At 36.0% G+C, this 24,423-nt stretch overlaps 2 protein-coding genes and 2 long non-coding RNA genes across 5 annotated transcripts in view; 2 read left to right on the top strand and 2 right to left on the bottom strand.

Annotated features, from left to right (window-relative positions):
- The first annotated feature begins 988 nt into the window (after positions 1–988).
- Positions 989–6,285, top strand: LOC112026372 (U1 small nuclear ribonucleoprotein A). Its single transcript, XM_065767682.1, has 4 exons — positions 989–1,021; positions 4,311–4,347; positions 5,462–5,547; positions 5,731–6,285. Exons 1-4 carry the CDS (start codon positions 989–991, stop codon positions 6,016–6,018), a joined length of 444 nt encoding a protein of 147 aa, XP_065623754.1. The 3' UTR covers positions 6,019–6,285.
- A 377-nt stretch (positions 6,286–6,662) lies between these two features.
- Positions 6,663–9,189, bottom strand: LOC112026370 (uncharacterized). The gene is made up of 2 exons (XR_002884353.2): positions 8,426–9,189; positions 6,663–7,127 (listed from the first exon to the last, which is right to left on the bottom strand). It is a non-coding gene; the product is annotated as an uncharacterized LOC112026370 (long non-coding RNA).
- A 1,737-nt stretch (positions 9,190–10,926) lies between these two features.
- On the bottom strand, positions 10,927–11,597 carry LOC112026371 (uncharacterized). Its single transcript, XR_002884354.2, has 2 exons — positions 11,388–11,597; positions 10,927–11,267 (listed from the first exon to the last, which is right to left on the bottom strand). It is a non-coding gene; the product is annotated as an uncharacterized LOC112026371 (long non-coding RNA).
- Positions 11,598–16,297: 4,700 nt separating this feature from the next.
- The window catches only part of LOC112001761 (probable disease resistance protein At4g27220), a 13,954-nt gene continuing 5,828 nt past the window's right edge, over positions 16,298–24,423 (top strand). Inside the window, exons 1-2 of one of the 2 annotated variants that reach the window (XM_065767686.1) lie at positions 16,298–16,431; positions 16,513–19,577. In XM_065767686.1, coding sequence (XP_065623758.1) covers positions 16,518–19,577 — 3,060 coding nt within the window. In that variant the 5' untranslated portion in view covers positions 16,298–16,431; positions 16,513–16,517. The remainder of the gene's footprint in view (positions 16,432–16,512; positions 19,578–24,423) is intronic. The other variant, XM_065767687.1, reaches the window with a different exon arrangement.

Genomic DNA, 24,423 nt, shown 5'->3' with positions numbered 1-24,423 from the left:
TCTAAGAATCACATTGCGAAAGTCATTTGACATTTTTCCACAAGAATGGCATGTCACTAAGTTTGTTATAAATCACAATCATAAATTGTTGTCCCCTTCAGAAGTGAGATTTCTTTCAGCCAATAGTTATCACTAAAGAAGATAAAGATCACATTCTCTTATTGAAAAAGGGTGGACTTTCGATTAGGCAAATAATACGTGTTATGGAGCTTGAGAAAGGTGTGAAGCATGGAGATCTTCCATTTTTTAAAAGAGATATCCATAACCTTTATGTGAAAATGAGAAGGATGAATGCAATGAATGATGCTATGGGTCTCTTACAGTTGTGAAAAGTTGCTAAGGAAAAGAATTCTAAATTTCAATATGCATATACAACTGATGAAGAGAGTAGGTTGGAGCATATTTTTTGGGCGCCTACTCCTTGTTTTGATTGGTACAAAAAATATGGAGATGTAGTTATTTTTTATACTACTTACAAAGTAAACGCATATGACATGCCTTTTGGTATTTTTGTTGGTATCAATAATCATGGAAAGACAATTTTCTTTGGTTGTGCACTTCTTTGAAATGAAACAACTAGTGCATTTCAATGGTTAATGAAGGTACGTAAATTATTTAATTATAGTATCTTGTAAAGTTGTGCAATTATTTTTCGATTTTATCTGATTAATTAGTAGTTTAATAGTATATATCCTACTATATTTTTTCATGTGCTAATAACTTTGTATTTGATTAATAGACTTTTGCAAATTTAATGAAGAAGTCACCTAAGACAATTTTAACAAACCAAGATCCATGGATTACAGAGGCAATATCAAAAGAATTGCTATCCACAAAATATGCTTTTTGTATATGGCACATTACTGCTAAATTTAGTAGTTGGTTTACGGCAATTCTTCATAGTCAATATTCAAATTGGTGCACAGATTTCTACAAGCTATATAAGTTAGACTCATGTGAAGAATTTGAGCATTAATGGTCTCAAGTTATGGCAAAATATGACATGCTTACTAACAAGCATGTAAGTAGTTTATATCAAATCAAGCATTTTTGGGTATCATTTTACCTTTGTGGCTATTTTTTTGGGGGGAATGACAACAACCGGAAGATCCGAAAATATAAATGCATTTATCAAACGGTTTGTTAGTTCCCACATAAACTTGACGCAATTTATTGAACAAGTAAGTCATTATTTATTGTTGCTTTCTTTTATTGTAGAATTTGATTTATTTTTTTATTTGTTAATATTTGTAGTCTTTATGTGTCTTTAAATTATTTGCAATTTGTAATTTTAGGTTGACCTTGCCATTGAAGAAATTAAGCAAACACAATCACATTATACAATGTTGGAGAAATATAGAGGTTCTTCTTTAAAAACATTGTCACCAATAGAAGAACAAGCACATAGTGTGTTGACACCTTATGCTTTCAAAATTTTTCAAGAGGAGTTTGGAAGGGCCACACAATATTCAGAGTTTCAAGAAAACAGTATTGAATTTGTGTTGTAATATTATGAAGAAAAAACTAGTCAAAAGCACTTGGTCTTATGGGATGGTGAGATGGCTAGTTGTAGTTGCAAGAATTTTGAATTTTGGGGTGTACTATATCGTCACACACTTAGTGTATTCATTCACAAAGATTGTTACCGAATTCCATCTTTGTATCTTCCACCACGTTGGTGTTGCGAAACATCATTAGGTGGAAAAGAATTGATAGTGTTAAGTAATGAAAATTTAGTGAACAAGGAAAATATGGTTGATGCTAATGCTAATGATGCTATTGATGGAGATTGTTTTGTTCATTGTCCTCTGCTCTCAAAGACGTGATGGAGATTGTTTTGTTCATTGTCCTTTGCTCTTAAAGACGGAAGGTCGCCCAAAGCAAAAAAGAATGAAAGGTGGAAAAGAATTGGGAAAGCAAAAGAGAACTTGTGGGTTTTGTAAGCATGTTAGCCATAACATCTCTACATGTCTGGAGAAGGAAAAGGAAAACTCGACTTCCTCAAATGGTGCAAAGAAAATGAAAAATTGTACTTCAATAGATATGGGATTGAACCCAATATTTTATTTGAAATGTTAGGTCTTTTGCTTAAAAAATTACAAATATGATGTTTGTCAACTTTTTATTTTTGTCAGTGTTATATTATCATTTTGACAATATTATGCCAATGAATATCATGCATTCTTGAAAAAATAGAAAATTTTGCCATAGAAATAATAGTGTTTCACTAAAATTGAAATCTAATGTCCCATATCATATCATGTATCATGACAATAGGGGTGTCCACGAGTCGAGTCGGGTTAGGTTTGTGCCCAACTCAGATTTGACCCGAATGAAGCGGGTGGATAAAAAATTGGCCCGAAACCGACTCGTAGATTTAGTCGGTTTTTTTAGTTCGGGTCGCATCAGTTTCAGGTTAATTTAGGTCGGTCTCGGGTTTTCTCTCCAACGCCGAAATATGGCCGGATTCGGTTAGATCAGGTCGAAATCTGGACGGATTTGGCGAGATTAGGTCGAAATCTAGTCGGATCCGTTGAGATCTGGCCCAGATTTCATCAGATAATGGTGATATCTTGTCGGATCTCGAAGGATCTGGACCTGATTTCGCCGAAAATGGTCGAAAAATCGTAATAACTCGTCGAAAAGAGAAAGGCCACGGTTTGGGTCGGGTGTCATGGGTTTCGAAAGGAAAAACTGACAACCAACCCGCGTGGGGTCTAGTTAGCAAGTTTGGAATCCACGTCCGATCGCCAAAGTCGTCAAATCGAGTGGCGATGAGTTGGACACGGGCAGGTTGGCCGGGTTGAGCGGGTTTCCAGGTCTGTTGGACACCCCTACATGACACTTTTTCAATCCAAAGCAAACCGGTCTTCTTACGACATTTGAAACACAAAATAGTAAGGTACTATTTTTAAACTTAAAATAATTTTTAAAATTACTATTTATGTTTTATTGTCTTAGGACACTAAATCTCTAACACCTCTAACCCACTACTAATCAATAAAATATTTTTATTTCTTTCATTTTGGATTTCATTTATTTTACTATTTAAATAAAATAAATGTTAACTCCAAGTAAAGTCCTAAATCTATGGGGAAATATAGCGGGGCACCAACACAACCCCACCAATTCACGCGGGTTTGTCCCAACAAAAAGTTGATGGACTAAGGGTGGGGCCTCTCACATACTTATTTTGATAAGGCTAGTGGTACAGGACTAGGAAAAAAAAAATGCAATGACTCAAGCTCATGCCATCACATATACAAATAGAAATTGTGGACTCAAAAGGAATTGGTCATTGTTGCAAGAAACAAGATTTTATTGTCACGATATTTATTGACCTCATATCATCTTGAAATATTATAAGCATAGAGGTTATAAGAAGAAAATGTAGTGCGAATGTGCATTTGTCAAAATTCACACTCAATAAAAACTTGAAATTTAAAGATTTTATTAATGTGATCTATATTTTTCCTAGAGTTTTAAAATTTTGATTTTACCTCTTGAAGATGTATATTGTTTACATTAGTAGCCTCTTCATTTATACTTTTCCACTAAGTGTCACAAAATAATATTACACGTGTTTAATTTGTCCAATAAAATAATATCACATGACAAAATAAAAATAATAAGAATAATAGATACAATTGATACTTATAATAAATTTCGTTATAGTTAAAATAATTAATTGTGATATAAATGCTTAAATAATTTCACAAATACTTATAAAAAGTTACATTGGTAGCTTTATTTAATCATTAAATTTAGATAATTAGCAAAGAGCCAAGGATCCATGGTAAAAAAAAAAAGTTTTTTAAAATATTTACTGTGTAAGCCTTTACAAAAAAAAAAAAAAAATTGTTGTGTGGCTCTGTTTTTACCATGTATCCACGTGAGGACAACATTTTTTTTCGGAAATTGTGTTGCAGGTAGGGATTCACATCCGTGCAATAGCTCAAATCCTAACCTTCCATTTAATCTAATGGCTCTAAAATAACTCCACGTCATCGATCCGTGTCACTCAGAAAAAAAATCTAATTCACTCTCATTCCTTCTTTCTCTCTCTTTTTTCTTTTCCTGTTCATACCTCTCTCTCTCCAACTCTTCACTCCTCATAGTCCTCTCCTCTGTTCTCACTAGTTTTCAAAAAATCCCGATGTTGCTATTGCTGCTTCCGCTCTTACGCCAAACCACTGTCATCGTACGACCAAGTCTTGAACCAGCCACCATTGCGCCACCCACCGGCCAGCGTTTCTCTCCTCCAACGATCTATCAACCCCTGCTACGCCTTTGCCGGCTCCACTGCTTAGCATCTCCAAACTGCACCGCTAGCCCAATCACTTCCCAGTAAGTTCTCTCTCTCTGACTTTTCATTGGGAACACAAAAGAAAATAAATTGACATTGGAATTTTTTTGAATATTTTTTTAGTTAGTTTTGAGATTAAGGATTGAAATTAGATGGTGGGTTTTTTGGCTGTAGGATTTATGGGTTCTTTTAATCTGGGTCTTGTTTTTTTTTTTTTTTTTTTTTTTCGTAAAGTTGTGATTTTTTTTTTTTATTAAAAAAAAAAATTTTCATTCTCATGGTGGTGATTTGTACCAAGACCCAAGAAATTGTTGATGGGTATATTGTTTTGCTCGGTATTATGGGTTGGATTATTTATCTATTTTTGTTTAAGTTTCACTTGTTGGTTTTTCTATTTGATGGTGTGGGTTAGGATGGAAAAAAAATGAAGAATTTAGCCTATAGTTGATGTCACCGGTAATACCAATTAGAAAATAATAAATGTTGTTATTGTTGAAATAAGGGTTGTCACTGGTAATACCAAATAGAAAATCTTGTTATTGTCTCTCTCTGGTTTTTAGGACTAAGCTCTTTTGTTGTTATTGTTGTTGTATGTAGTTTTTCACTATATATTATTTGGCAGTTTTTTGAAGTTTTTGTCATGGTTCTAAGGGTAAATCAAGTGTTGACTATGATGCATTGATGTGGATTCAGGATTTGGATTCAGTATGATATAGATATTTTGATGTGAAAATTCCAAAAGTAGGATGAACTGGGACATTGATACAATGCTTAACATAATAACTTATTGTTTTATATTAATCAGACAAGCATCCCTTCTTTGTACATTGGTCAGAACATATGTTTTAACCTTTCCCATGCTTTAACTTGTAATTATGTTCCTTTAAACTGAAAGTCATGTCCTAATGTTACATGTTCAGGACGATGCAAGAAGTTATTCCACATGTTCAGAACATTAAAAATTTTATTTTTAAAATAAAATTTTAAGTATTGGATGCTTATCTTGGAGTATATAAGAAGTACTGGACACTCCCTTGTTTGTTTCTTTTAGCTAGAGTGGCAAATGTATGGCCTACACCTAGTTTTCTTATAACTAGTTTTCTTATAAATTGTTTTTTGTTTTACTGAGATTTACATGTTTCCTTATTGTTGCAGGAAAGAAGAAAAAAGAACAACATGATGCTCAAGCTGGATTGGGTCTGAATCCTGCTTATGCTGGAGATTATGGAGTTGCACCTCCAGTAAGCGTGCTTTCTTTTTTGGGACCACTTCTAAGTTCATTTGAAATGTGGTTTCATGTTTTAGTCATTTTTCTTAATCCCTTGTGCTCTTTATGCTTTCATATAGGTGTGTCAATACTTTATATTTTGTGATTCAATCCTTATCATGTTGCTCTCTCTCACTCTCTCTCAAAAATGGTGCAGCTCTCTCAAATACCCTATCCGGGTGGTGTAAAGTCTTTGGTACCAGAGGCACCTGCTCCACCAAACAACATACTGTTCCTGCCGAATCTTCCCCATGAGACAACTCCTATGATGCTGCAAATGCTCTTCCACCAATATCATGGTTTTAAGGAAGTTAGAATGGTGGAAACAAAGCCAGGAATTGCCTTTGTGGAGTATTCAGATGAGATGCAATCAACAGCTGCGATGCAGGCGCTCCAAGGTTTCAAGATAACCCAACAGAATCCAATGTTGATCACATATGCATAGAAATAGACAAATTAGGTTTTACCTTTTCTATCCACATGGGGGAAGGCTGAAATGCATTTTCAACTAGGATAATACCTATTGAATTAGATGTGATATCTTCTCATTTGCTAGTTATCTTTGTTACATTCTCATTTTTCAGAAGTAGCCTTTAGAAGTGATCGTGTATCATTGTAATTGTAACCTTTTCATTGTTGTTCTACCCCTTTGAAAAAGAATTAAGTAGCTTATCTGACTCCTTTTTGAATTATCAACCCCCTTTAAGTTTCATTTCCGTTGTGCCTCTCAAGTGCCTTGAAATTTAGTGACATCGCAGCTGTTTGGAACACGATGATGGTTTTAACTTTTAACCATATATTGAAAATCTGTACTGGCGAGAAGAAATGGTGGCAAACTGCAAGGCTTATCCTTTATTGCCTTCCGCGTATTCCACAAACTTATAAAGCGAAAATTGTGCCTCAAGAGATCTCAAAATTATTGCCCCTCGGCCTACACAGCAGTGCAATTTACCAGCCAGGTCTACTTATGGTACTGTTGACATGGCATTTCATGATCATTTCATTCTACACTGGTATACTAAAATAGAACTGGATTGGCAAATTTTGTTGTTGATTGTTTTTTTTTCAATATATACAAAGCAGGCGATGGAAACTCCAAGAGGTGCCAATTGAAATTGTCAATTGGCCAATGTTTAATGAAGAATGTTAGGAAAATCAGTCTTTAAAGATGACCGTTCACTTTTTGCTCATTAAGGCAAATCACATACATTGCGCTGCATAGAACGCTACAGCTTGCAACACTTTGGAGTTTAAAATTGTTAGGGATTCAAGAAATGTTTCTAATTCACATTTACAAGCTACACAGGCAACAAGATCTTTTAAAAATTGCCATCAGAAGTGCCAGGAGCATGATGCACCAAGAAAAGTTAGCCACCAATTGGAAGAATCACTACAAGCTTATTGCTCAAAAACCACACTCTATACCCTTTCCAACTCAGCATTGTGCTTGTCCAATTGGTCTTTCAGCTCTTTTCTCCATCCTTGGATCAGTCTCGCCTGCTTCTTGATAATCTTAGTCTTTATCTTTAATTCTTCCTCCATCATAGCAATCTCCTGTTAAAAGCAGAAATCACAATGAAAATGACTTATTTCAACAATAACAACAATAACAGCCCACAACTTTTGAAATCAAAACAACCCTTATTTCAAGCTTGGCTAAAAACAGACAGAAATTTCCATGACAAAGACAACCCAACAGAAGAAAAACTACATCTACCATAATTCAAAAATTTATCTATAATTTACTGCAATTTAGAGCAAAAGTTAGCCTAGTTGCTGTATACTTGAACAAATGCACCCCCATCATTTGTAATTGCAATTTGAACCAACCAAGTGATGTAAGAAAACTGCCAACACATGCTCAAATTTGTAGTGGCACCCGAAGCAACTAAGACATAACATCTAAAGAACTAAGGAGGCAATATTAAGATGATAAATTCTAATATTTGGAAGAAAAATATCCTCTTTGCCAACAAATGGGGTTTTCACAAACTTCACAATATTAGGTAGTTGAACAAAAATAATAGAAGAAACGGCCTTGTCTATGAGCAGATCCTTGGCAAAATCAAGACCAAGTGTGATGCTTGCACATATATGAAGCCTTCCTCATTAGATTGAATTTGAGTGTTATTAGGAGTTAGTAAAAATGATAGAACTATTAACAAATTAATGGGTGAAATTAATAAGAAAACTCAGAAGACAAGTTGTTCAAAGGAAAACCAAGAACCCAAACACTCAAATTACAGTGATCTTCTCTTGAAGAAACTATGAGAGCAACATGTAGAAAATCAAAACAAAATTTTCCAATTGGTATTACTAGTGACATCAACTACAGACTAAATTCTTCATTTTTTTTTCATCCCAAACACTCAAATTACAGTTATCTTCTCTTGAAGAAACTATGAGAGCAACATGTAGAAAATCAAAACAAAATTTTCTAATTGGTATTACCAGTGACATCAACTACAGACTAAATTCTTCATTTTTTTTCCATCCTAACCCACACCATCAAATAGAAAAAACAACAAGTGAAACTTAAACAAAAACAGATAAATAATCCAACCCATAATATCGAGCAAAACAATATACCCATCAACAATTTCTTGGGTCTTGGTACAAATCACCACCATGAGAATGAAATTTTTTTTTTTTAATTAAAAAAAAATCACAACTTTACAAAAAAATAAAAAAGACCCAGATTAAAAGAACCCGTAAATCCCACAGCCAAAAAAACCCACCATCTAATTTCAATCCTTAATCTCAAAACTAACTAAAAAAATATTCAAAAAAATTCCAATGTCAATTTATTTTCTTTCGTGTTCCCAATGAAAACTCAGAGAGGGAGAACTTACTGGGAAGTGATTGGGCTGGCGGTGCAGCTTGGAGATGCTAAGCAATGGAGCTGGCAAAGGCGTAGCAGGGGTTGATAGATCGTTGGAGGAGAGAAACGTTGGCCGGTGGGTGGCGCAATGGTGGCTGATTCGAGACTTGGTCGTACGATGACGGTGGTTTGGCGCAAGAGCGAAAGCGGCAACAGCAACATCAGGATTTTTTGAAAACTAGAAAGCACAGAGGAGAGGACTATGAGGAGTGAAGAGTTGGAGAGAGAAAGGTATGAACAGGAAAAGAAAAAAGAAAGAGAAAGAAGGAATGAGAGTGAATTGAATTTTTTTTCTAAGTGACACAGATTGATGACGTGGAGTTATTTTAGAGCCATTAAATTGAATGGAAGGTTAGGATTTGAGCTATTGCATCCTGTGCAATACCCTAACTATTGCACAGGATGTGAATCCGGTAAGGTAGAACTTTGTTTCAGAAATTTTGTCTTGCTGCAGGTGTGCCAAACATCAAAAACAGTAAAGTGTGTTAAATGTCAACAAATTTTGAGACGTACTGATAACTTTGGCACAGTATTATGCGTGTTTATTACTTTTTTATTCCTTTTCTCTCATCTCTCCGTCAATCTGTTCCTCTCTTTTTTTTCTCAAACCCCAATCCTCTCCTCACTTTCAACCTCTCATCTTTTCTTCTCTCACCCACGCCGCTCTTCCACGCCGTCTTCCACGCCGACGATCACTTCCACGCCGATCTCTCTCTAGCAATGGTTTTTCTGTTTTTTTTTAAACACAAACACTCACATCTTTGAGACGAAATGACCCTAGAAAAAAGAAAAAGAAAGAAAGAAAAAAAAAAAAGATAGAGAACGAGGTGATCTGGTGGAGACACATGGAGGGAGCGAGGCGGCCGGGCTGAGGCAGTGAGGCGTGGGAACAAATGGGGCTGTGGCCGGCGGCGGTGTTGCTGGGATGAAAGTGAGAGTGACTGAGAGTGAGGGAGGGGGACGGCTGGCATGAGGCTGAAACTAAATAAGTGAGTGAGAATAAGAGGTTAGGCTGAAACTAAAAAGTGCTCAATTTTTAACCCAAAAAACACTTTCGTAAAAATGTGCAAATGATTTTTTTCCTCCCTCCTTTATCAAACTTCTTCTCGCCCTCTACTACGTCTACAACAACCAGCAGCTTCCCAACGTCTACAACACACCACAAAATAACCACCCAATCATCACGGACACACCACAAAATCATCGTTCTAAATCTAGATCCAACTTCATCAAACCCATGTACAAATTCATATAAATAATCAAACCGAAATTGAAAAAGAAGAAGGAGAAGAAGAAGATGCTGAAGAAGAGGAAGAAAAACCCAGACCGAAATTTTGCTTTCTCTGCCCAAAATCACTGCCCTTAATCAAACCCAACCCATCCCAACCCGAAATCATCATCTATAATAAAAGCATAAAACTTAAATTGTAAAAGAAGACGAGGAAAGAAAAAAGATTCTAAAAAAAATAAAGAAAGAAGGAGAAGAAAGAGAGGCGGACAGAGAGAGAAAGATAAGGACTGAAGAAGGGAGTGTCTTATGACTCAGAGAAAGAAGTGAGGGAAAAAAATAAAGAAAGAAGGAGAAGAAAGACAGGTGAGAGAGAGATAAGTTCTGACAAAAGGGGGTGTATTATGACGTAGAGAAAAACGCAGGTGGGGTTAATGACGTGCAATACCCTAGGTATTGCTCCTAGTGCAATATTTTAGTAAAGCTGAGATTGAAAGTTGAAATATCAAATAAAATATATTAAAAAAAAGTTAAAAATTAAAGTTAAAAAATAAAAAAAAATTGAAAAAATTGTGAAAGAAGATGCTGATCCATATGATTCAGAGTAGTCATTTGTATTTATGACGTAGAGAAAAAAGCAGGTGGGGCCAATGACGTGCAATACACTAGGTATTGCTCCTAGTACAATATTTTAGTAAAGCTGAGATTGAAAGTTGAAACATTAAACAAATATATTAAAAATAAGTTAAAAATTAAAGTTAAAAAATAAAAAAAATTGAAAAAATTGTGAAAGAAAGATGCTGATCCATATGATCCAGAGTAGTCGTTTGTATTTTTTTAATAAAAAATATGTATAATAAATAAATTAATAAATTATTTTGTAAAAATAATTGTGTAAAATAAAAATAATAATTAATTTTTTGATAAACTAAACGGAATCTTCGAGACAAATGAATACTGTTGTTTAAAGAATAGATTAATGATTTTGTTTGCTGTTCCACGAAACAGCAATGACTTTGGTGGGCTTATAAAAAAAAGCAATACTTTGGTGGGCTTATCAAAAATAAAGCAATGACTTTGGTGGGGCCAATGACTTTAATGTGGACAAAAGAAAAGCAGACAAATTATACTTCTTCCAAAAAGACTAAACTACCTTCCCTCATTTCTTCTCCTCATCCTCCTCCTCCTCCTCTTCGAAAATTGAAACACAAGTTCTACAACTCAAACATCAACCGAAAACAACATTCTACCACCAAACAACCTCTTACAAAAATTCTCATTAAAAAAAAAATCATCTTACAAAAATTACAACTCATACAAATTTCGATGTTACTAGAACAAAACCAGAACATATAATCGATAAAAAAAATTATGACTTAAATATTTTTAAAAAAGAAATCGATATGGGTTTTAAATAGTTGTGAATCTCGGCGCCGGAACTGTTCAAAGCTGAACAACTATTTGTTGCCGACGACAGGAGGGACCTTGAAATGGGGGCGTCAGCCAGGCTTGGTGCATGATCGGGTGGTCCTTGAAGCCATCCCCATTTCGTGCTTGAGTTCTCTTTGATTTCAGTGGTCTGTGTCTGGTGAGGGAATGAAAGAAAGAAAGAAAAAATACAGAGAAAGAGATGGGATCTGAGAGAAAATGAAGGAACGAAAGAAAGAAAAAAAATGTAGTGAAACTGAAAGAGAAGAAACACTACCATTGAAGACCAAGACTTCCACGACACTCTCCGCTACCTCCACACAACTCGCTCCCCTCAATCCCTCGGCCTCAAAACCACCGGCAACTCCGGCCTCCTCAAAGAGTCCGACTTTGGCTCCGACCTCGTCATCGCCGTCATCGAACCCAGCCAACACAATCTGAACCCACACATCACCGTCTAAACCCACCCATAAAACCACAGCAAAAAAAAAAATGAACCAGTGAACCTGTTTTCTGACCTAGGGTAGCGGTCTCCTTCCAACCCTAGCATCAGTGAAACGCCGTGCTTGCCATTGGGTGAGGCAACTGCAGTCTTTTTACATTTTTCTCTTCTCGGAGTATTAGTACTGATCTTCTTTGGTACTCATGGAGATGAGAATCTGTCAGCTATGTGGGGGAAGTTTTCACTGTCTGAGATGAGGAAAGTAAGTTTCAAGTGCAAGATGATGTATTGGGAGAGGAGTTCTTTTTAGCAGCCACGTTTTTTCACAGTAAGGGCAATCAATATCGAGGCTATCGCTAGAACCCTCAAACTGTTGTGGAGAACAAAAAAAGGTTTTGAGGTCAGAGATATGGGCAACCATAGGGTATTATTTATCTTCTCGGATGAGTCCGATTTAGATTGGGTTTTGAAGGGTGAACCTTGGACCTTTGATAAGCATCTGGTAGCCTTGAAGCGAGTGGAGAAAACTATGAATATACAGGATGTGCTCTTCGACAGAACAAGGTTTTGGATTCAGATCCACGACCTTCCTATACTCAGCTCTTCAATGGGCGTAGCAAAAGATATAGTCTCTCTAGCTGGAGTTGTGGATGAAGTAGAAACCGAAGCAGAGGACCCTGAAAGCTATAACTTTATGCGAGTTCGGGTAGCGATTGATATTACTAAACCTTTGTGCCGAGGACGGAAGATTTCTACAGCGAATGGTATGGAGGTAGGGTGAGTTTCAAGAACGACTCCTGAATATCTGCTATGGCTGTGGAAGGCTTACACATAGCGATAGGGAGTGCTTGGGATGGATGAAGAACAAAGGTCCTGTACGTGAGGAAGTAAAGCAATTTGGACCATGGTTGAGAGCTTCAACCCCACACCCTTTTCGAAAGAGTGTGATCCGGGTAGAAGGCTATGAGGAGGATTGTGATCATGAGGACACCTCTGACAGATCGGATGAGGTAAATCACAGAGATAATACGAGGCTAGGAGATACTCACGAAGAGAAAGATGAGCAACACGAGGGCGGAAAGGAAGTTTCCGATAGAGACACCGAGTTTCTGGGAACCACGGTGGTGCAACGGTCAGATGAGGAAGAAACGGAAATCACGGAGGTAAATGCCCGTAATAATGAAGATATTATGATTGAGATTAATCGAAAGGCTGATTTTCAGGCGCAGTTAGAGGAGATTGACAGTGAGTTGGCAAGATACGATGATAAGGAGGATTAATGCATGGAGAATTAGCTGAAAGTCAGAACTTGGGTTTGCATGGGCCTAAGTTAGTGGGCCTTCATGGTTCACCAACAACGTGTGGGCCAAACTTAAATGGAAATTCTAATGGACAGGGGGCTTCTAATACAGGTCAAGTAAGGGGAAGAAGCATTTATAAAACTCGTGGGCTTCCTCGGCGTGATAAGGTGGAGACCCAACATGAGCCTATCCTGTCAAAACGGCCTGTACGTGATTTTTCTGAAGATGAGGAAGCAGGTGTGCATGGGAAGAAGAAGAAAACAGAGACAAATAATGCGACAACGGTGGAGGCTGGTTTTCAGCCCCGCCGAGCACAATGAATCTCTTAGCATGGAACTGCCGGGGGCTTGGGAACTTCCGTGTAGAGAACGAGCTTGGTGAAATTATACAAGCTCATGATCCCGCGATCGTGTTTCTCTCAGAGACATGGTCTACAAAGGCACAAATGAGAAGGATTAGAGACAGACTGGAGTTTGCGGGTTTGTTCATTATTCCAAGTGAAGTGATGACCGGGGAGGAGGACTAGCTCTCTTATGGAAGAATAATGTTACAGTTTGGGTGGACAGTTTTTCAAAGTACCATATCGACGCCATTGTGAACGGTGGTCGAAAAATGCGTGGAGGTTGACAGGCTTTTATGGGGAGCCAGAAACAAGTCGACGTCATGAAGGTTGGGCCATGATTCGCATGCTCAGCTCTAAACCAAAACTACCTTGGTGTTGTTTTGGAGATTTCAACGAGCTCTTGAGGTGAATGATAAGCGTGGTGGAGCTCCACGATCCCATGCGCAAATGCAATCTTTTCGGGATACTCTGGACAGTTGCGGATTTGTGGACTTAGGATTTTCAGGTCCTGAGTTTACTTGGCATGGGCGACGGAGAGGGGAGATGATTTGGGAGAGATTAGACTGTGGAGTTGCGAATTATGAATGGATGGCCAGATTTCCACAGGCAGAGTACAGCATCTACACTGCTACACATCTGACCATAGACCGATCTTGCTTTCTCTAGACTCAGATGGTGAGCGGCAGAGGTGGCGAAGGAAGCCTTTTCGCTTCGAATCTATGTGGGTGACAGATCCGAGTTGCAAAGCTACAGTTGCAGAAGCATGGGCTGGTCCACGGAGAGGGACACCTATGTTTAATGTTACTACTAAGATAAAGAATTGCAAGAAGCGGTTAAAGAGATGGAGCAAAGAAACATTTGGGAATGTCAAGGAACAAATAAGGGTGGTTAAAGAAAGATTATGGCTGGCAGAGGCAGAATCTTTACAAAGTGGTGACCAAGGTTAGTAGACAACCTTAAGGCCAACTTGCACAGTTTACTGGAGAAAGAAGAAAAAATGTGGCATCAACGTTCAAGGTTCAATGGCTTCAATGTGGGGACAAAAACACAAGGTTTTTCCATGGTACTGCTACCTGTAGGAAGAGACAAAATTTCATTAAGGGGCTTAGGGATGAATTTGGAATTTGGCAAAGTGAGGAGCATAGCTTTTCGAGATTGCTCACAGATTATTATGAAAAGCTTTTCACATCATCAAATCCACATGATATGGACCGTATAGTGGATGGGGTTCAGGAGGTGGTGACAGATTCCATGAATGCAGAGTTGACTAAACCATACACAGCAGATGAGGTGGAAAAGGCGATAAAGGAGATGGCGCCTTTAAAAGCTCCAGGCCCAGACGGGATGCCTCCACTGTTTTACCAAACTTATTGGTCAGATGTAGGTATGGATACTACTCAGGCTGTTCTATCATGCTTGAATTCTGGATCCATTTTGAAATCTATCAATCACACTTTTATAACTTTAATCCCTAAAGTTCGTAATCCGGAAACTGTGACTGAATTTAGACCAATCAGTTTGTGTAATCTTCTATACAAAATTGTGAGCAGGTGATTGCTAATCGCCTTAACCCTGCTAAATCTATTATCTCTGATACACAGAGTGCTTTTATAGCTGACGGCTGCTGACCGGCTTATCACTGACAATATCCTTATTGCCTTTGAGTCTTTGCATCATATGAAAATGAATTGTACAGGAAGACAGGTTTTATGGCACTCAAGTTAGATATGAGCAAGGCCTATGATAGGGTGGAGTGGTCGTTCCTTGAGAAAATAATGTTGAAGATGGGTTTTCAGGAGTCTTGGGTGGATCTGATCCTGGAGTGTATTTCCACAGTTACTTATTCTATCCTGGTGAATGGGGAACCAAAAGGTTTGATAAATCCGTCAAGGGGTTTGAGGCAAGGTGACCCTCTTTCACCTTATCTCTTCCTGTTTTGTGCAGAGGGACTGAAATGCTATTCTTCAGAAATCAGCAGAGAATGGTGAAATAAAAGGCTTTTCAATCTGTAGAAATGGGCCAAACCTTACTCATTTATTCTTTGCAGATGACTGCCTTTTGTTCTCTAGATCTACTCTAGAGGAATGTGAAAAGATTAAGGAGTTATTGCATATTATGAAGAGGCCTCGGGTCAGATGGTGAATAGGGACAACCACTCTATTTTTTTAGTAAGAATACAGAAGTACCAGTAAAGAAGCAATAAAAATTTCTCTGGTGTTCCCAATTCAACACTATGAGAAATATTTGGGTTTACCTTCTTTCATTGGTAGAAATAAGAAGGCATGCTTTCACAAATTATGTTCTTTCTTATAACTCTAATTAAGTTTGATAGTTTTTATTTTATTTTATAAATATGTGTTTTGGCATTGTGTTTTTTTATAACTTTGGTTAAATTTTGGATTGGATTAATACTTAGTTTTTTTAGGAAATAAAAATTTGAGTTTATATCAAAACACAATCTACATGGCTATGGATTTGAATATGCCTACCAATTGTTTGAATAATAAATTATTATGAAGTCTATCTTTTATTTCTTTGGTTTCATTTTAATTTTTGTTAAAATAAAACTGTAATTTTGTGATGAGTTTTGACTATTATGATAATCTCCTTATTCCTTAAAAAATGATAAATTTGAAAACTATAAAATTAGTTGTATCTCAAGCAAATATAATACACTACAACAGAAGTGAGAAGAATACAGTTCACCTTAAAAAAAAAAAAAAACAAACAAACCAAAAGTAATAGAATGATATATTTGTAAAGATAGAAAATTATTGTAGAAATCTTTTTTTTTTTTTTAAATAGTCAATAATTGAAGTAATTGTTACTTTAATAAGGAAATTTTTTTTTTTTTTTTGAGAGACAAAATAACGAAACTAATTGAGCTTGTGTTGTATCATTTATGCCTTACCACTGGTGGACTCCGCTTATTGAGGAAAGTAGCGTCCATGTAAAGAGAAGTATTATAGACTTAAGTAATAATCTTTTGATACTTTTGATTCTTACGGTACATTGAGTAATCTTGATACCAATTGCTAAAGTTGATGATTCAATTCCTTTTACATATATAAAAATAAAAAAAGGAGAAAGAATCTCTTACCATTTTTTTTCATCTTGACAGGTGAATAGGAAGGGGAATTGGAAGCAAGTGCAATTAATTCCTCAATTTACTTTATTGCGCGCAGTTGGTGGCAATTGTTTCCTTGTCACTTGTACCCACTAGTGTGTCAACGAGGTATACCTTGAATTTTGAAATTTTCACTTTATCTTTAATCTTGTTCCCTGTTTAAGAAGTATAACAGTCTTTTATTTTTAGATAGGATGGACATATTGACGCGATGCACGGGCTCCACTGCAGCCGAAGTTGTAAAATGCACAGCAAAGCCCGTCATACGTCATGTTGGTTATTTGTTCCGTTTCAAGAAAGCTGTTGATGATCTTACCAAAGCAAAAACAGACCTGCAATTAGAGCAGCAAAAGGTGCAAGAGGCTATCGAGCGAGCTGCAATGAACACTGAGGTTGTTGAGAAGGATGTTGAAAGGTGGTTGGCAAATGTGAATCAACTCTTGGAAGAAGTACAGGCTTTGGAAAATAAAGTACAAGTAAACTTGAGGCTCTGTAACGGCTGGTGTCCTGATTGGATTCGGCAATACAATTTATGTAAGGAAGCCATACAGAAGACAAATGCTGTCAAAGGACTCCAAGCAGATAGGGGCAAATTTTCTGAATTGACCCATCGTGCTCCGACTCCTGGCATAGAGGTATTTTCATCTAGTGATTTCAAGGTGTTTGAATCTAGAAACTTGGCTTTCCAACAAATTATGGAGGCATTGCATGAGGATAACAATAAAGGGATTGGACTGTATGGAATGGGAGGGATTGGGAAAACAACCCTGGTGAAGGAAGTATACAAGAAAGTCAAAGAATTGAATATTTTCAATGACATTGTAATGATTGTTGTGTCCCGAACTCCTGACGTTAGAAGAATTCAAGGTGAAATTGCAGATTGTTTACATTTGAAACTTGAAGAGCAGAGTGATACTTTTAGAGCAAATCGAATATGCTCAAGAATAAAGAGTGTAGAGAAGATCCTCATAATTGTGGATGATGTCTGGGACAGTGTCGAGTTAAAAGATTTTGGAATTCCACCTCCTGATGTTCACAAGGGTTGTAGGATACTTATAACTACACGAAGTAAGCATGTATGCCATTTAATGCTTTGTCATCAAAGGATGATTTCATTAAATTTCTTATCGGAGAAAGAATCGTTGGCTTTAATGAAAAGCATAGTCGGTGATAACCCAGACTTGAATGATGTGATGCTGAAAGTAGTTGAAGAATGCAAAGGTTTGCCTATAGCAATCAGTACTGTAGGAAAGGCTCTTAAAGGCAAAACTCTAAATGAGTGGAATGTGGCAATGTATGAACTAAGAAGGTCAAGACTTGTGGATATAGAAGGTGTTAATGAAGAAAAGAATACTTATGTATGTATTAAGTGGAGTTATGATCAATTAAAACACAAAACCAAGTTATGTTTTTTATTGTGCTCTTTATTTCCCGAAGATTATAATATTCCTATTGAGGAATTGACTAGATATGCCATGGGACTAGAGGAAGATGAAGATTTTCACTCACTTGATGAAGCAAGGAGCCAAGTGCGTGCAGCAATCAATAGCCTCAAAGATTATTCTTTACTACTAGAAGGTTCTGAAAAAGAATTTGTGAAGATGCATGACATGGTTCGTGATATTGGCTTATGGATAACATCAAAAGCGGAAAATGAATTCGAGCTAAGAGCCTGCACTCGTTTAGAGAGAAACACAAACTTAGAAAGAGCCACAGCAATCTCCTTGATCGATTACAACACCGAACAACTTCCCGACAACTTGGTATGTCCAAGACTAAACATTTTGTTATTGGGTGGTATTCAAAGTTCCAACGAAATCTCTAACACATTGTTTGAAGGGATGAATTGTCTCAAGGTTTTAACACTAGATGACAAAATCTTATCATCACAATCACTCGAATTATTGACAAACCTTCGAACCTTATACTTGAGAGATTGCAATTTCAGTGATGACCTCTCTTCATTGGGAAAGTTAAAGAGACTTGAGACTTTGAGCTTTTGTAGATGTAGAATGGTTGCATTGCCAAGTGAATTAGGGGAAATGGCGAGTTTAAAAATGCTCGATTTGACCGAATGTTATCAACTGGAACAGTTTCCGCCAAATGTGATACGAAGATTATCCCAATTAGAAGAACTAATCATTATTAAAAGCTTCACGAAGTGGGATGTTGAAGGGAGTACCTCAGAAATAAGCAACGCTAACTTATCAGAGTTGAACTCATTACCCTGCTTGGTTAATCTCTCTCTAGAGCTGAACTCGATGCATTTACCCGAAGGCTTTGTTTTCCCGGACTTGCAAAGATATTGCATATCGATTAACACCCTGCACAAGACTCTTTTGACACCTCACTACTATAGTAGTTTAAGATGTATTAACTCAAGAACCTTAAAAATTAGATATTTGAATGCCTCCTCAATGAACGCATTGAAGTCGTTGTTCCATACCGTGGAATATATTTGGATTGAGTATTGTGAGATGGAATGCATTGTTGATACAATTGGGGGAAATCATACTGCTACATTCGGTAATTTGCTCGAACTATATCTAATGGGAATGAGCTGTCTGAGAACAATATGTGAGGGGCCCAACCAGTGTGAAATCTTCAGCAATCTCACAGTCTTAGCCGCATATGGATGCCCGAGATTGATCAATCTCTTCTCGCCGTCCCTTGCTCAAAGTCTAAAAAAGCTGAAAGAACTCTCTCTTCACCGATGCTATGAAATGAAGCAAATAGTTTCCGAGGAGGGAATGATATTGGAGAGTCACGGTCCACCAATATGTCTCCCAAAATTAGAGACTCTTTGCGTAACGAATTGCGGAGAACTGGAATATATCTTTCCGATCTCAGTTGCTCGAGGTCTTCCGCGACTAGAAAGTCTAGAATTAATAGATCTTCCTCAATTAAAGAAAGTATTTGGCCAGAAGAGAGAAGGAGAAGTTGGGGATTGGAACAACAATGTGCAATTAGAGAGTCACCATCATCCCACAGGCTTCCCAAAATTAAAGACTATTGTGGTAGTGAATTGCGAAAATCTGGAATATATATTTCCGATCTCAATTGCTCGAGATCTTCCCCAGCTAGAAAGTCTATCATTACAAGATCTTCCTCAATTAAAGCAAGTATTTTGCCATGATGGGGATGGAAACAACATCGTGCTATCTAAGTTGAGAAAGTTTAGATTATGGAAATGTCCTAAGGTGAAGTTGTCATTTTTTGCAAATGTGGAAGCGAATGTGCCAGCTCTGCAAAAGGTAATTTCCTAATTCTATGTATTCTAGAACTCTTTCTTCGGTTTTGCACTTTGTTTTGTGGACAGAAACTAGTGCACCGGTGTTTGAATTCCATTTTTGTTTGATGGTCATGAGGTGAAAATAGTAAACAAACCAAAATAAATAAATCGGAATACTAAAGATTTTCAACTAGTGTACTGTTGCTTAGGACTAGCACGCATTGAAATGAAAAAAAAAAATTTTTTTTTTTTTTGAGAAACAAACACACACACAAAGGAGAGAGAAAGGAGTTTTAACACAAAAATACACCACAACTCCACTCAAAAGCCATGGTAACTTTTAAGGGAGGATGGGGCAAGTTATACTACACACAACACACTCTCTTAAACAATGTGGGACAATTACCCATTCTTTTTTTTTGAGAAACAAACACACACACACACACAAAGGAGAAGGAAAGAGGTTCTAACACAAAGGCAAACCACAACTTGTTATACTTTTAATTGAAGCGATGTCACATACTCACATGTAATAATAATAATAATAATAATAATAACAACAACATTTGTAATGGGCATCACAAATCTAGAATTTTCCACTAACAATCCATTTGCTTTAAAGAAAAATCTTATGTAAATATATATATATATATATATATATATATATATTTTCCTACATATTTTCATATGCTTGGTAACATCAAAAAAGAATTGGGTTGAGGAAAACTATCTCTTAATTTATCTTATTTAGCTTAACATAAGTTAGAGTTATTTTCTGCTAAATTTTAAAAAAAAATAACTTTATCTCACACAAAGTTAAAAAAAAAATTATATAAAAATATTTCTTAAATTATTTTAATGTCATTACCAAATATAATTGTGAGTTCAACCCACGTGACTAGCCCAAAGGATGAGCTTGCCATTCAAGATTGAGGATTCCTATCCCTAATAGTAATAGGAATAGAAAAAGTCAAACATATATAAATTATAAAAACCAGCGTGCAGGTTTTTTCTAATGATAGAGATAGAGAGAAACACATGGAAAGGGGCAGCTACATAAAGAGAAAAGTGAAATGTGCTGTATGGATGAAAAAAAAAAAAAAAAAAAACAACAAAAAAAAAAAAAAAAAAAAAAAAAAAAAACAAACAACAAACAAAAAACAGCCAAGTTGCATTGAGTGCAGAAAAAAAATTGTTTGTGTGAGAGTGAAGAAGGCAAGGAGATTTTCTTTACCTGAAACATATACACAAAAGAAAATTAGTTCGAGTTTTTTCTAATAATAAGTTTTTTTTGGGAACTACAAGCACAGGTAGTTTTGTGACAGAAGATTTCAAGTGAGTTTGTATTATTCTTAAAGAGATATTATTGTATTTGGTGTGTATCTCAAGTTAGGCATAACTTGAGAGTATATTGTAATTGATTTGATAATATTGAAGAGGTAGGCACATTGTCGAGTCACGTAAATCTTGTCTTGTGTGATTGTTTCTTTTGGCTCATATTTTTCTATTTTTCACACCTCAGAGCATTCACATCAGCTCTTTTAAAAATATGTAAAATACACATTTTGACCACTTTTGCACATTATGAACCAAAAAACACTCTACATCAGTCTATTTAAAAATATGTAAACCCGTGTAAAATTATCCACGAGCTACAGTACCCGTGTAAATTTACACGGGTACTGTAGCTCACCTATTTAGCTTTTTAGTAATTTTTTCTCTCACCTCCCTCTTTCTCTGTCTCAGCGCTGCGTTCTCTCTCTCTCATAAACTCTTTCTCTCACAAAAACCCACAGTTCTCTCACAAAAAACCCACAGTTCTCTCTCCCTCTCTCACATCTCTCTCTCTCGTTCAAAGCATGCACAGCGTGGCGAGATCAGCGTGGGTTGTGCGTGGCGGCGACGTGGCGGCAACGTGGAGTTCACAGCGTGGCGGCGACGTGGGGAGGCCTCGATGGTGGTTTAATCTGAGTTTATGGTGTGGGTTGGTCTTGGTTTGTGTGGGTTTGCTTGGTCTGGGTTGATTTGGGTTGTGGGTTGTGCGTTTTGATCGGCGATGTGGGTTGATTGTTGTTGGTTGATCTAATGTTTTTTTGTGGATTGATCGGTGTGGGTTGATTGTTGGTTGATCTGATGTTGTTTTGTGGGTTGATCGGTGTGGGTTGATCTTACCATCACATTGAGATGATGGCGTTTGATCGGCGTTGATTGATCGGTGTGGGTTGATCGGCGTTTCTGATTTAATCGCTTTTGGTTTCTGATGATGGTGGTGACGGTGGTTGGGCGGTGATGATGGTGGCGATGGTGGCTGTGGGTTAGTGAGAGAGAGAGGAGTGAATAATAAAAAATTGTAAAATAATGAATATTTTATTGAATAAATGTGTAGAATAGATAAACTGATGTAGATGAATTGTAAGAGTAGATGTGTAAAATAGAAAGTTAGGTTTATTCGTGTAAAATAGACATAAAATTTACAAGAGCTGATGTGAATGCTCTCACAAATCTAGGAATTGGGTTAAATTTCTAACAATAATGATATATTTTTTTAAAAACTGTATTTTTTTTTTTGAAAAATTATTCATTTTTCAAAATGTTAATGTCGAAACAAATTTAGTGTTAGTGTCCACTCAGATGACTTTTCCCATGATGATGATATTTAGTTCTTGATAAAATTTGTGTAGTGTATGAATTTCTTAGAAGAGTATTGAATATCTTTAGAGTGTAGAAAAGTATTGAGAGTTTGTCAAGTATGTAGATCACATGAAGTATGAAAATTATGAGAAATATGAAGATCAGAGGCTATGAAGGTCAAAGGTTATGGCTGCTTGACAAATTATTCTCGTTGTGTTATATGGTGATGAATGCTCCCTAGTTTCAAGTTGGGGGGGGGGAGAGAGAGAGAGAGAGAGAGAGAGAGAGATGGGTAAGAAACTCAATATGAGAAGCCTGGAGAAGGTTTGATTCATTAGGCAGAAGGTCTTTGACCACTTTCCTAGTTTTTACTAAGAACTAACCGCAGACCCACGCAATGCATGAGAATATATAAATATTATATAATGGGGGTGTAATATTGAAAAAGTAACAATTACTTCAAGTATTGTCTATTTAAAATAAAATAAAAAAAGATTTCTACCAGTTTTTTTTTCTTCTTTTTAACTCGACAAATATATCATTCTATTATTTTTTGTGTATTTGATTAATATTTATTTAAGGTGAATTATATTAGTATAACTTATATTTGCTTAATATACGTCTAAAATTTATAAGTTTCAAATTTATTATTCAAAATTTTCATTTCTTAAGGATTATGAAGATTATCATAATGATCAAAACTCATCACAAAATTACAATGTTATCTTGATCAAAATTAATAAACCAAAGGAATAAAAGATAAACTTTATAATAATTTATTACTCAAACAATTGGAAGACATATTCAAATTCATAGCCATGTAGATTGTATTTTGATATAAGCTCAAATTCCAATTTCCAAAAAAAAAAAAAAATAGAAACTAAGTATTAATCCAAACCAAACTTTAAATAAAGTTATAAAAGAGAGATAGAAGACAAAATAATAATAATAATAATAAAAAAGTATTAACTCAAAAAAGCTATAAAGAGAGATAGAAGACTTTGTGAAGAGAAATTTATTTATAAAAAAAAATACAATATCAAAACATATACTAAAAAACCCATCAACCTTATATAAAGTTATAAGAAAGAAAGAAAAAAAAAAATCCACCAAGAGAGTGAGAGAGAGTACTCACAGTTTTTGTGTGGGAAAATATGGATTGAATTGGAGAAATGATATCAAATATATACAAAATAAAATGGGGAAAAGAAGAGTCAAAATATAGGAAAGAGAAAAGGATGAGAGAAGTGCAACGGAAAAGTAAAGAATAGTGGGATATAAAGAGGCAAACATGGAGGAAAAAGGTTAGAAGAAGTGTAACAGTAAGTATGGGCTAATAGGGAGAGGAAGGGTTTTTTTTTTTTTTTTTTTTTTTTAAATTATAAGAATAGGAAGAAAAAAAAAATTTAAGAGAAAAGAAGATGTAGAAAATAAGTGGATGATGTGGCTGTTGATGTGGCTTAACAGAAGCGTAACAATAAATACTACGCTTCAACTTTTATATATATAATAATAAAAAAAGCATTTGTCCAGATATTTGGTCAGATTTCCTAAATAGTACAAAGTACTTAGACAGCTAGACCTTTATTAAGAATGGCAAAATAGCCTTTGTCAAGCCATTTGGTTAGGTTTCTTGATTAGTGGAAGGTGCTTAATGGCTAGACCTGTATATGATTTGTCATTTAGTTGGATTTCCTTCAGGGCATTTAGAATGTTGGACCTGTGAATGATTAGTAATTTTGTGGATATATAATTTATGATTAAGTTTGGGAAAGAGCAATCGGGAGTTTCCTTATTGTAAGTGTTGTCAAATGTGAGGATACTGACCAAAATACATGCTATACATACTAGCTCATCAGAGGTCAACAATTTGAAGAGTACATGCTAAGCTTCATATCAATCTATCAACTTTGAACTACATGTATAGAAAATGTGTCTTGACTCTTCGCCATTTGAGCCCCCTATGAAGAACAACTTTTTTCTTTTCTTCTGGCTTGTAATAGAGAGAATTTCTATTTAGCAAATCTAATTTCCCTTAAGTAACAGATTGGTTTCTTTGTCAATGGGTCCCTCAAGCTTGTATGCTCACTCTTTTGATGCTTCTTGGCTTCCAGCAAATTGAGCTTCACAAGTTAGGCTAAGTGAGGGAGAGAATCGAGTAGTTATTATAATGTACAGTAACACCACTTAATCCAAAAGCTTAAACTTATGAGTTAAGGTCCAACTATGTTTATTAT

This window comes from Quercus suber, unplaced genomic scaffold (genome assembly GCF_002906115.3).
Source record: "Quercus suber isolate HL8 unplaced genomic scaffold, Cork oak 2.0 scaffold_834, whole genome shotgun sequence".
NCBI classification, from domain to species: Eukaryota; Viridiplantae; Streptophyta; class Magnoliopsida; order Fagales; family Fagaceae; genus Quercus; species Quercus suber.
Note: the sequence above shows the minus strand (reverse complement) of the source record. Positions and strands in the feature narration are given on the sequence as shown.

Bases quoted from the DNA above. Each gene is read 5' to 3' on its own strand.
- LOC112026372 (XM_065767682.1), top strand. From the start codon at position 989: ATGGCAAAATATGACATGCTTACTAACAAGCAT. The intron at 1,022-4,310 runs GTAAGTAGTTTA...TCCACTGCTTAG, and splicing joins ACATGCTTACTAACAAGCAT to CATCTCCAAACTGCACCGCT. The intron at 4,348-5,461 runs GTAAGTTCTCTC...TTATTGTTGCAG, and splicing joins GCTAGCCCAATCACTTCCCA to GAAAGAAGAAAAAAGAACAA.